General features: G+C 62.3%; 1 protein-coding gene across 2 annotated transcripts; it reads left to right on the top strand.

Annotated features, from left to right (window-relative positions):
- The first annotated feature begins 11 nt into the window (after positions 1-11).
- Positions 12-11,292, top strand: RXRB (retinoid X receptor beta). 2 transcript variants are annotated; one of them, XM_063318700.1, is made up of 10 exons: positions 12-204; positions 972-1,195; positions 1,305-1,458; positions 4,836-5,015; positions 5,096-5,253; positions 5,400-5,499; positions 6,336-6,468; positions 7,343-7,434; positions 7,541-7,646; positions 10,729-11,292. In XM_063318700.1, exons 1-10 carry the CDS (start codon positions 27-29, stop codon positions 10,874-10,876), a joined length of 1,473 nt encoding a protein of 490 aa, XP_063174770.1. In that variant the 5' UTR covers positions 12-26; the 3' UTR covers positions 10,877-11,292. The 2 variants fall into 2 exon arrangements, with proteins under 2 accessions (XP_063174770.1, XP_063174769.1); XM_063318699.1 differs by having other exon boundaries at positions 5,370-5,499; positions 10,729-11,049.
- The last annotated feature ends 340 nt before the right edge of the window (positions 11,293-11,632 follow it).

Genomic DNA, 11,632 nt, shown 5'->3' with positions numbered 1-11,632 from the left:
CGGGGAGGGGAGGGGTGGCGCGCGGGATGCCGGGAGCCGCGCGGGGCATTGTGGGGCGGTGGGGCCCGCAGGCGGCGGCGCCCGGAGCAGGCCGAGCCCGGGGGGGGGCGGCGGCGGTGGCGGCGGCGGCGGGGGGGGGGGGGGTCGGTCGGTCCGAGAGGCCGGAGCCCCCCCGGCAACGCGGGATGGGCGACAGCGACCGCGGTTAGCGTTGGGGGAGGGGCAGCCATAGGGATTGGGGGAGGGGGGGAATCCTGAGGTGAGGGGGGGGCTGGGAGAGGGGGAGGGAAAGGGGGTTTGGGGGGGGCCTGGGTGGGGTTGGGGTGCGGGAGGGCTTTGGGGGGTGCTTGTGGGGTTGGGGGGGGTTCTTCTGGGTTTGGGGGGGTGCTTATGGGTTGGGGTGGATCCTGAGGTGAGGGGGGGCTGGGAGTGGGGGTGCTTGTGTGTTTGGGGGGGGGCTTTGGGGTGTAAAAGGGGTTTTGGGGGGTGCTTAGGGGTTTTGGGGGGTGCTTCTGGGTGTGTGTGAGGGTCCTGAGGTGGTGTTGGGGGGCTGTGGGTGCAAAGGCGGGGCTGGGGGGGGGGAAGCTTATGGATTGGGGGGGCCAGAGGTGCAAAAGGGGGGTTTGGGGGGGCTGCTTGTGGGTTTGGGGGGGTCGTGAGGTGATGTTGGGGGTCTGGAGAGTTACAGGTTGGGGTGGGAATGGGATCCTGGGCTTGGGGGGGGGATGTTGGGGGTGGATCTTGGAGTTGGGGGGAGAATCTTGGGTGTTCCGGGGGGGATCTAGGGGTTGGGGGGGTCTTGAGGTGGGGCTGGGGGGCGTGGGGCGTGCAGAACAGCACCTGGGGGGCTCCACACTTGGGGGGGGCCTTCAGACCTGGCCAGGAGTGGGGGGCGCAGGGACTGGTGGGGTCAGGGATGGAGTTGGGGGGTCCCTCACCCCCCCCCCCCCTCCATTTCCCCCCACCCCCAGACTGCCGGAGCCCCGATAGCTCATCCCTGAGCGCCTCCCCGCCCCCCCCGGAGCCGTCGGCCCCCCTGCACCCCCCCTCCATGATCGGCTCGGCCATGACCTCCTCCCTCAACTCTCCCGGCGCCGCCTTGGGCTCCCCCTTCCCCGTCATCAGCTCCTCCATGGGTTCCCCGGGCCTCCCCGCCACCCCCGCCATCGCCTACGGCCCCGTCAGCAGCCCCCAGGTAAGGGGGCAACCCCCCAAGTGGGGGGCGTGGGGTGGGAAGAAGCCAAGGGGGGGGCGGGGTGTCCCACTGGAGTTGCCCACCTTTTTCCCTCACCCATCTCTCGCAGATCAACTCCACGGTCAACCTCTCGGGGCTGCACCCCGTCAGCAGCTCGGATGACGTCAAGCCCCCCTTGGGGATCCGAGCCGTCCCGTGTCACCCCCACGGCCCCGGCGTGGCCGGCAAACGCCTCTGCGCCATCTGCGGGGATCGCTCCTCAGGTACCTGCCATTTGGGGGGCTCCACGGGGATCCTTGGGGGGGGCACTGGGACGCTTGGGTGTTCCGCAAGGTCTTTGTGGGATCATCTGGGGCTTCTGTGGTGGCCCCGTGGGGACATTTGGGTCTTCTGCGGGATGCCTGCGTGACACCGGGACACTTGGGTGCTCTGGAAGGTCTTTGTGGGATCATCTGGAGCTTCTGTGGTGGCCCTGTGGAGACATCTGGGTCTTCCGTGGGATCCCTGCATGACACCGGGACACCTGGGTGCTCTGGAAGGTCTTTGTGGGATCATCTGAGGCTTCTGTGGTGGCCCTGTGGAGACATCTGGGTCTTCCTTGGGATCCCTGTGTGACACTGGGACACCTGGGTTCTCTGCAAAGTCCTTGTGGGAACATGTGGGGCTTCTGTGGTGTCATTGTGGGGACGTCTGAGTCTTGCATGAGATGTCTGTGTGATCCCTGTGTGACACCGGGGCACTTGGGTGTTTTGCAAGGTCTGTGTGGGATCATCTGGGGCTTCTGTGGTGGCCCCGTTGGGGACTTTTGGGTCTTCTGCAGGATCCCTGCCTGATACCAGGACACTTGGGTGCTCTGGAAGGTCTTTGTGGGATCATCTGGGGCTTCTGTGGTGGCCCTGGGGAGACATTTGGGTGTACCACAGGATCTCTGTCTGACACCGGGACACTTGCGTGCTATGTAAGGTCTTTGTGGGATCACCTGGAGCTTCTGTGATGACCCCATGGGGACATTTGGGTCTTCTGCGGGATCCCTGTGTGACATTGGGGTATTTGGGTCTTCTGTAAGGTCTTTGTGGCAATATCTGAGGCTTGTGTGGTGATCCCATGGGGACATTTACATTTTCCGCGGGATCTCTGTGTGACACCGGGACATTTGGGTGCTATGTGAGGTCCTTGTGGGATCCTCTGGGGTTTCTGTGGTGACCCCATGAGGACATTTGGGTCTTCCACGGGATCCCTGTGTGATACCGGGACACTTCTGTCTTCTGTAAAGTCTTTGTGGGGTCACTTGGAGCTTCTGTGGTGGCCCTGTGGAGACATTTAGGTCTTTCATGGGGTTCTTGTGTGACACTAGGACAGTTGGGTGCTCTGGAAGGTCTTTGCGGGAACACGTGGAGTTTCTGTGGTGGCTCTGTGGGGACATTTTGGTTTTCTGCAGGGTCCTTGTGTGACACTGGGACACTTGGTGTTCTGTAAGGTCTTTGTGGGCTTCTGTGGTGGCCCCATGAGGATATTTGGGTTTTCTGCAGGATCTCTGTGTGATACTGGGACACCTGGGTGCTCTACAAGGTCTTTGTGCGATCATCTGGAGCTTCTGTGGTGGACCCACGGGGACATTTGGGTCTTCCATGGGATCCCTGTGTGACACCGGGACATTTGGGTGCTGTGTAAGGTCCTTGTGGGATCATCTGGGGCTTCTTTGGTGGCCCTGTGGGGACATCTGGCACCTCCGTGGGGTCCCTGTGTAACACCGGGGCACCTGGGTCCTTTGCAAGGTCCTTGTAGGAACACGTGGGGCTTCTGTGGTGGTCATGTGGGGACATTTGGGTGTTGTATGGGATCTCTGTGTGACACCGGGACACCTGAGTCCTCTGTAAGGTCTTTGTGGGATCATTTGGGGCTTCTGTGGTGGCCCTGTGGGGACATTTGGGTGTTCTATGGGGTCCCTGCGTGACACCGAGACACCTGGGTCCTTGGCAAAGTCCTTGTAGGAACATCTGGATTTTCTCTGGTGGCCCCATGGGGACATTTGGGTCTTCCGTGGGGTCCCTGTGTGACACCGGAGCACTTGGGTCTTCTGTAAGGTCTTTGTGGCATCACCTGGGGCTTCTGTGGTGGCTCTGTGGGGATGGTTGGGTGGTGCATGGGATCGTTGTGTGGCACGGGGACACCTGGATCATCTGTAAAGTCTTTGTGGGAACATCTGGGACTTCTGTGGTGGCCTTGTGGGGACATTTCAATCTTTCACAGGATCCCTGTGTGACACCGGGACACTTTGGTGTTCATTGAAGGTCTTTGTGGGGTCATCTGGGGCTTCTTTGGTGGCCCCATGGGGACATCTGGGTCTTCCATGGGGCCCCTGTGTGACATTGGGATGTTTGGGTGCTCTGCAAGTTGTTCGTGGGATCATCTGAGGCTTCTGTTGTGGCTTTGAGGGGACACCTGGGTAGTCTGTGGTAGCCCTGTGTGACACTGGGGCACCTGGACCGTATGTAATGTCCTTGTAGGAACATCTGGGGCTTCTGTGGTGGCCCCGTGGGAACATTTGGGTGTTCCGTGGGATCCCTGCGTGACACTGGGACACCTGGGTCTTCTGTAAGGTCTTTGTGGGAACTTCTGGGTCTTCTGTGGTGGCCTTGTGGATCACTGTGACAGCTGGGTTGTCCAGATGGGTTCCTGCAGGGACACCTGGGTCCTGCCTGGCGTCCCTGTGGTGCACTGGGACACCTGGGTCCTCTGTGGGACACTGGAACACCTCAGTCCTCTGCAACGTCCTTGTGTGAACATCTGGGTCTTCCGTGGTGTCTCTGTGGTGCAGTGGGACAACTGGCTCCTCCAGGGGGTCGCTGTGGGGACACTTGTGTCGGGGGGCAACCTATGGGGCACCAGGACAGCTGGGTCCTCCATGGGGTCCCTGTGGGGCACCAGGACACCTGGGCATTCTGTGGGGTCTCTGTGGGGACATCTTGGTGTTCTGTGGGGTCTCCGTGGGACTTGGGGACACCTGGGGACAAGGCCACCTTTGTCCTTTTTGGGATGTGATATGGGGCCACCTTGGTTCTCTCTGGGGTGGGATACAGGATGGGGACATCTTTATCCTTTTTGTGGTGGGACGTGGTGTATGGGGACACTTGGGTGCTCTGGGGTGGGACATGAGCATGGGGCCACCTTGGTCCTTCTTGGGATGGCGTTTGGGGCTGCCTTGGTCCTCTCTGTGGTGGGACACGGGATGAGGCCACCTTGGTCCTTTGTGGGGTGGAGTTTGGGGCCACTTTGGTCCTTCTTGGGATGGGGTTTGGGGCCACCTTGGTTCCTTTTGAGGTGGGAGACAGGGAATGAGGCCACCTTGGTCCTTTTAGGGATGGGATATGGGGCCACTTTGGTCGTTCTTGGGATGGGGTATGGGGCCACCTTGGTTCTTTTTGAGGTGGGACATGGGGGACGAGGCCACCTTGATCTTCCCCATGGTGAAATACCGGGGCCACCTCGTTCCTCCTCAAGATGGCCCACAGAAGCCTGGCGCCACGTTCACGGGGCTGGCTGCTCGACCTTCTCCAACCCTGAGGAGAAGTTGGCGATCCTGCAGGTTGGGGGGCGCCCAGTTGACCTCTCTCTCTCTTCCTGCCCGCCCCCCCACCAGGGAAGCATTATGGGGTGTACAGCTGCGAGGGTTGCAAGGGCTTCTTCAAACGGACCATCCGCAAGGACCTGACCTACACTTGCCGCGACAACAAGGACTGCGTGGTGGACAAACGCCAACGCAACCGCTGCCAGTACTGCCGCTACCAGAAGTGCCTGGCCACCGGCATGAAGCGGGAAGGTAACTGGGAAGACTGGGAGACGTGTTATGGACTCCCTCGGAACGCGCCCCCTCCCCCCTGACTGTTGTCACCCCCATAGCCGTGCAGGAGGAGCGCCAGCGGGGCAAGGAGAAGGAAGGCGATGGCGACTTGGGGGTCAACGCCAACGAGGAGATGCCGGTGGAGAAGATCTTGGAGGCCGAGTTGGCGGTGGAGCAGAAATCGGACCAAAATGTGGACGGCAGCGGGGGCAGCTCGGTGAGTTTTTGTGGTTGGGGGGGCGGGGCGGAACACGAGGAGGAGGGAGGTGGGGGGGTCCGAACCACCTCGCTGACCCCTTGATGTGTCCACCCCCTGCCCCACATCCTCATCAGCCCAATGACCCGGTGACCAACATCTGCCAGGCCGCCGACAAGCAGCTCTTCACCCTGGTGGAGTGGGCCAAGAGGATCCCCCATTTTTCCGACCTGCCTTTGGACGACCAAGTCATCCTCCTGCGGGCGGGTGAGGAGGGATGGGGGGCTGCCCCACGGCGTCTTACGGGTGGGGGACGGGGGACTCTTCTGCCCCACATTAGGGGTGTGGAGGGTCTTCTGAGGGCGCTGGGTGCCCTGCGGAGGTGGTGCCCAGGGTGGATCTGCCCCATAAAGGGGGTTTTTGGGGGGCTGCAGGAGGGGATCTGCCCCACAGAGGAAGCGTTTGCCCCATGGAGGGGTTTTATGGGGGCTACAGCTGGGGATTTGCACCATGGAGGGGGTTTTTGGGGAGCTACAGGAGGGGATCTGCCCCACGGAGAGGGTTTCTGGGTGTTGCAGGAGAGGATCTGCCCCATGGAGGGGTTTTTGGGGGGCTGCAGGAGAGGATTTGCCCCATGGGGAAGATTCTGGGGGGCCACAGGAGGGGATCTGCCCCATGGAGGGGGACATTGGAGGGTCCAGGAGGGCATTCGCCCCACGGAGGGAGGTGGTCTGGGAGGCATCTGCCCCACATTGGGGATACCCCGAGGGTGGGCTGCAGGGGGGACACGTGCCCCATGGAAAGGGCACTTTGGGGTTAGAGGGGGCAATGTGGGGCGGAAGGGGGAGTGTCTGCCCCATGGGGGGGCTGAGGGGGTGTGTCTGCCCCATGGAGAACTGGGAGGGAGTGTCTGCCCCTTGGCGGGGGGGCGCATTTTGGGCTCCCTGAGTGTATTCGGTGGCGCCATGGGGCCGGGCTGGGCCAGGCGAGGTTGGGAGGGGGGGGATGTCAGCCCCACGGTGATGTGTGGGGCTGACATGGGGAGGGGTGGGGGGGGTCTAACGGCCGCGTGTCGTCCCCGTGTCCCCCGTCCCCCCCCCCAGGCTGGAACGAGCTGCTCATCGCCTCATTCTCCCACCGCTCCATCTCCGTCAAGGACGGCATCCTCCTGGCCACCGGCCTCCACGTCCACCGCAACAGCGCCCACAGCGCCGGCGTGGGGGCCATCTTCGACAGGTGTGGGGCAGGGGGGGGGCATTTAGGCCTCATAGTTACCCCTCTCCCCCAAATTATACCCCCCCACACCCTTTTTTTCCCCCCGCCCCACAGGGTGCTGACCGAGCTGGTCTGAGGGACGGGGGTACCCTACGGAGGTGGTGCCCAGGGTGGATCTGCCCCGGAAAGGGGGGTTTTTGGGGGGCTTGAGGAGGGGATCTGCCCCACAGAGGGGGTGTTTGCCCCACGGAGGGTTTTTTGGGGGGGCTACGGGTGGCGATTTGCCCTGTGGAGGGGTTTTTAGGGGGCTACGGGTGGGGATTTGCCCCATGGAGGGGGTTTTTGGGGGGCTGGAAGAGGGGATCTGCCCCACAGAGGGAGCGTTTGCCCCATGGAGGGGTTTTTTGGGGGTCTACAGGAGGGGATCTGCCCTACGGAGGGGATTTTTGGGGGGCCACAGGATGGGATTTGCCCCATGGAGGGGGTTTCTGGGGGTTGTAGGAAAGTATCTGCCCCATGGAGGGGGTTTTTGAGGGGCTGTAGGAGAGCATCTGCCCCCCAGAGGGAGTATTTGCCCCATGGAGGCGTTTTGTGGGGCTGTAGGAGGGGATCTGCCCCACAGAGGGAGTATTTGCCCCATGGAGGTTTTTTTGGGGGGGGGGCTACAGGTGGGGATTTGCCCCATGGAGGGGGTTTTTGGGGAGCTGCAGGAGGGGATCCGCCCCCCAGAGGGAGCGTTTTGCCCCACAGAGGGGTTTTTGGGGGGACTAGAGGTGGGGATTTGCCCCATGGAGGGAGTTTGGGGGGGGGGCAGGGAGGGAGGGGCTGCAGGAGGGGATCTGCCCCATGGAGGGTTTTTGCCCCCCCCCGCCCCCCACACGCACCTGCCCCACAGGGTGCTGACCGAGCTGGTCTCCAAGATGCGGGACATGCGGATGGATAAGACGGAGCTGGGTTGCCTTCGCGCCATCATCCTCTTCAATCCGGGTACGACGCTTGCGGGGAGGGGGGACTGACGGGGCGGAGGAGGAGGAGTATGTGTGTCCCTAAGTGCCCCCCTCCCCCTTTTTTATCCCCTTTTCCCTCCCCGCAGACGCCAAGGGCCTTTCCAACCCCGCCGAGGTGGAGCTGCTGCGGGAGAAGGTTTACGCTTCCTTGGAATCCTACTGCAAGCAGAAGTATCCGGAGCAACAGGGCAGGTAGGGAGGGGGGATTTGAAGGGGGGGGTGTGTGTGTGTAAATTATGTGTGGCCCCCCCCCCTCCCCCTGCAATCAAAAGCCCCCCCCTGCTGCGTCGCGTCAAAAAGCAAAGTAGTTTTGGAACAAAATAACCGCCCTCGCGTTCTCCCGCTCCTCCCCGGAGGCGGGAGGCTGAGTGCGGCCGGGTTTTAAATTCCGAGCGATGCCCGATTCCCCGCCGTCAGCCCGCTCGCGTTTAATTTCTTAAACCGTTAACGATTTTCCCCCCCGCGCTAATGGCGGAGGGCGCCTTCGGTCTAGTCGCGCTTCCCGAAGGAGCGGGGCCGCTCTCAGGCCCTCGGTGGCGTTATAGATGGAGGGACGGCGGGGGCGGATCGAAAAGCCGGTGGGAGACAGAGCTCGGAGGCTCCGCCATTAGGCGGGGATGGAACGAGGAAAGCCGAGGCCTCCTCGGAATTCAACCCGGCGAGGGATGTCAAGCTCAACGGGAAGGGTCTCTTCAAGTATATCGGAGGCAAAAGGAAAACCAGAGAAGTTGTGGGCCCGCTGTTGGATGAGGCGGGAGCCGTGGGGACGGAGGATGCGGAGAAGGCGGAGTTACGGAATGCCGCCTTCGCTTCGGTCTTTACTGCTCGGCCCAAGCCCTCCGGCGTCCCAGACTTTGGAGAAAGGAACAGGGAAAGGGGAAGATTTCCCCTTGGTTGAGGAGGATCGAGTGAGGGATCAATTAGATATCCACAATATCCCAATGGGATGCACCCGCGAGTGCTGAGGGAGCTGGTGGAAGTCATTGCTGGGCCGCTCTCCATCATCTTTGGAAGGTCCCGGAGAAGAGGCGAGGTGCCTGAGGCCTGGAGGGAAGCCAACGTCCCTCCAGTCTTCCAAAAGGGCGGGAAGGAGGAGCCGGGGAGCTACAGGCTGGTCACCCTCACCTCCATCCCTGGAAAGATGCTGGAACAGCTCGTTCTGGGCGTCATCTCAAGGCACGTGGAGGAAAAGAAAGCTCTCGGAAGTAGTCAACATGGATTCACCGAGGGAAAATCATGTCTGGGCAATCCGATAGCCTTCTACCATGGCGTGACTGGACGGAGAGATGAGGGGAGGGCGGTGGATGTCGTCTGCCTTGGCTTCAGCGAGGCGTTCGAGGCGATCTCCCACAGCGTCCTCGTAGGGAAGCTTTGGAAGCGCGGGGGGGATGAATGGATGGCGGGGGGGGGATGGAGAACTGCTTGGCAGAGAGAGCTCAGAGGGTGGTGATTAGGGGCACGGGGTCTAGTTGGAGGTCAGTGAGGAGTGGTGTTCCCCAGGGGTCAGTGCTGGGTCCCGTCCTCTTCCATATATTCATCGATGACCTGGAGGAAGGGACAGAGGGCACCCTCGGCACGTTTGGTGATGACACAAAGCTGGGGGGGGGCGGTGGGTGGCTGACACCCCAGAAGGCCGTGCCACCATCCAGAGAGACCTGGCCAGGCTGGAGAGTTGGGCGGAGAAGAACCTCGTGAAGTTCTACGAGGCCAAGCGTAGGGTGCGCTGCACCTGGGGAGGAACGACATAACCCCCCCCCTGCACCAGGCCAGGTTGGGGGCCGACCTGCTGGAGAGCAGCTCGGCGGAAAGACACCTGGGAGTCCCGGTGGACAACCCATGACGCCCATGAGCCAGCGATGGGCCCTGGTGGCCGAGAAGGCCAGTGGCACGCTGCGGGGCATCAAGAAGAGCGTGGCCAGCAGGTGGGGGGAGGTTCGTCCTCCCCCTCTGCTCTGCCCTGGGGAGGCCCCATCTGGAGCGCTGGGTCCAGCTGTGGGCTCCCCGGTTCCAGAAGGACGGGGAACTGCTGGAGAGGGGACAGCAAAGGGCTGCCCAGATGCCGAGGGGATGGACCATCTCTCTGATGGAGAAAGGCTGAGGGATTTGGGTCTCTTCAGTCCGGAAAAAAGACGGCTGAGGGGGGATCTTATCAACGCTTGTAAATACTTCAAGGGGGGGTGTCAGGATGGGGCCAGGCTCTTTCCAGTGGTGCCCAGCGACAGGACGAGGGGTAACGGGCACAAACTTGACCATGGGAAGTTCCACCTCAACACGAGGAGGAACTTCTTCACTCTGCGGGTGGCAGAGCCCTGGCACGGGCTGCCCAGAGAGGTGACAGAGTCTCCGTCCCCGTCGACATTCCAAACCCTCCCGGACGCGTTCCTGCGCCGCCTGCTCTGGGTGACCCTGCTCTGGCGGGGTGGGGGGGGTTGGACGGGATGATCTCCAGAGGTCCCTTCCAACCCGACAATTCTGGGATTCCGGGATTTCTTAAGTTTCCCGAGGAAGCGCTGGGTATGGTCGGAAGTCTTACCCAAAGGCGTCCCTGCGTGGGGGGAAGAAAGGCTCAGCCCCGTCGCCTGGTCCCGGGAGTCAAAGGCGGATGGTGATGGAATCCTTGACGCGTTCACGACGGCGTCTTCCCTCGTATCCCCCCTTTCCTGGGCTCTTTTCTTTTTTTTTTATCCTATTTTTTACCTTCGAGGGGGAATTTGAGCGCCTCTAAGTCCCGAATACCTTCCTTACGGTCGGCGTCAAAAGTCTCGCGCCTCCCATCGAAAGGCGGAGTTTCCGAAAAATTCAGGGCGCCCGCTCCAGAGGGGGGAGGTCGGGCAGCCTTGGGGCCGGAGGCGCGTTTTGACGTTGGAACGCCGTTCTACGGAGCCGAGCTTCGCGCCGAGGACGGCGTTTTTCGTCAACGTTGGAACAAAACCGTCGGCTCGGGGATAACGAAGGCCGCAGCTTATCGGTTCCGTCGGCCCAATCCCCTTTTCCCCGGAAAGCGCTGGATTACGGCCGAGCTCGGCCGTGGAATTTCCAGCCTTAACGCCCTCCTCCCTCTGCGTTTTGCGGGCGAAAATGGCGGGGGGGGGCAGGGGGGGGGCGGGAATCGTAGCCGGAGCGGATTCCCTCGCCTTACCGCCCTCCTGAGCCTTTTTTGTGATTTTTCTACCTTCATGTGGGGAAAAACGCTGGGGGGGGGTTTTTTCGAACCTTTTGGTAATTATTCCGTCCTGTGTCCCGTCCCCCCCCCTCCGTCCCCCCCCCAAAACAGGTTCGCCAAGCTGCTCCTGCGCCTGCCGGCCCTGCGCTCCATCGGCCTCAAATGCCTGGAGCATCTTTTCTTCTTCAAGCTCATCGGGGACACCCCCATCGACACCTTCCTCATGGAGATGCTCGAAGCCCCCCACCAGCTCTCCTGAGACACCCCCCCTCCCCCCCCCCCCCCAAAAAAAAAATTGGGGGGGAGGGGAAGGGGCGCGGGGGGTGGGGTGGGCTCAGGACCCCCCCTGAAGGATTTGGGGAGGGGGGTGGGGGGGGGGTCCCATGTTGTTTCCATCCACACACACACACCCCCCCCCAACCTCTTGTAAAATAACCACCCCCCCCCCACATCGCCCTCCCCCAGGGGTGGTTGGGGGGTGGTTACGGGCCCCCCTCCCCCCCTCGAAAAAGGCGGAGGGGGGGGGGGCAGCAGGACCCCCCTGAGGGATTTTGGGGGGGGTCTCATATTGGTTTCCCCCCCCCCGCCTCGACCTCTTGTAAAATAAACCCCCCTCCTTCCATCACGCTCCCCCCGGGGGTGATTGTGGCCCCCCCCAAAAAACTGGGGGGGGGGGGGGCAGCAGGACCCCCCCTGAAGGATTTTGGGGGGTGTCCCATGTTGTTGTCCCCTCCCCCCCCCACTTCGGCCTCTTGTAAAATAACCACCCCCCCACATCACTCTCCCCTGGGGGTGGTTGTGGGCCCCCCCTCCACCCCCCCACCCCCCCCAAAAACCTTCCCCCCCCCATAACAGCGTGTCCCAGGGTGGGGGGGGGGGTCCCTATTCCCTCCCCCCACCGTGGCCCCCCCCCACCACCACTCAGGCACCTGATAGCACTTTGAATTGCCTCCCACCCCCCAACTATGCAGCAGGTACCGGGGTTTGGGGGGGGGGGGGACGGGGGCCACCCTGG

This window comes from Chroicocephalus ridibundus, chromosome 28, assembly GCF_963924245.1.
Source record: "Chroicocephalus ridibundus chromosome 28, bChrRid1.1, whole genome shotgun sequence".
Lineage (NCBI taxonomy): Eukaryota > Metazoa > Chordata > Aves > Charadriiformes > Laridae > Chroicocephalus > Chroicocephalus ridibundus.
This window is presented reverse-complemented; position numbering and strand designations above follow the sequence as displayed.

What these genes read in the sequence shown, in the direction of transcription:
- RXRB (XM_063318699.1), top strand. Translation starts at nt 27, where the DNA reads ATGCCGGGAGCCGCGCGGGGCATTGTGGGGCGGTGGGGCCCGCAGGCG. An exon ending in GCCCCGTCAGCAGCCCCCAG is followed by an intron (nt 1,196 to 1,304) that starts GTAAGGGGGCAA and finishes CATCTCTCGCAG; the next exon opens with ATCAACTCCACGGTCAACCT. An exon ending in TATCCGGAGCAACAGGGCAG is followed by an intron (nt 7,647 to 10,728) that starts GTAGGGAGGGGG and finishes CCCCCAAAACAG; the next exon opens with GTTCGCCAAGCTGCTCCTGC.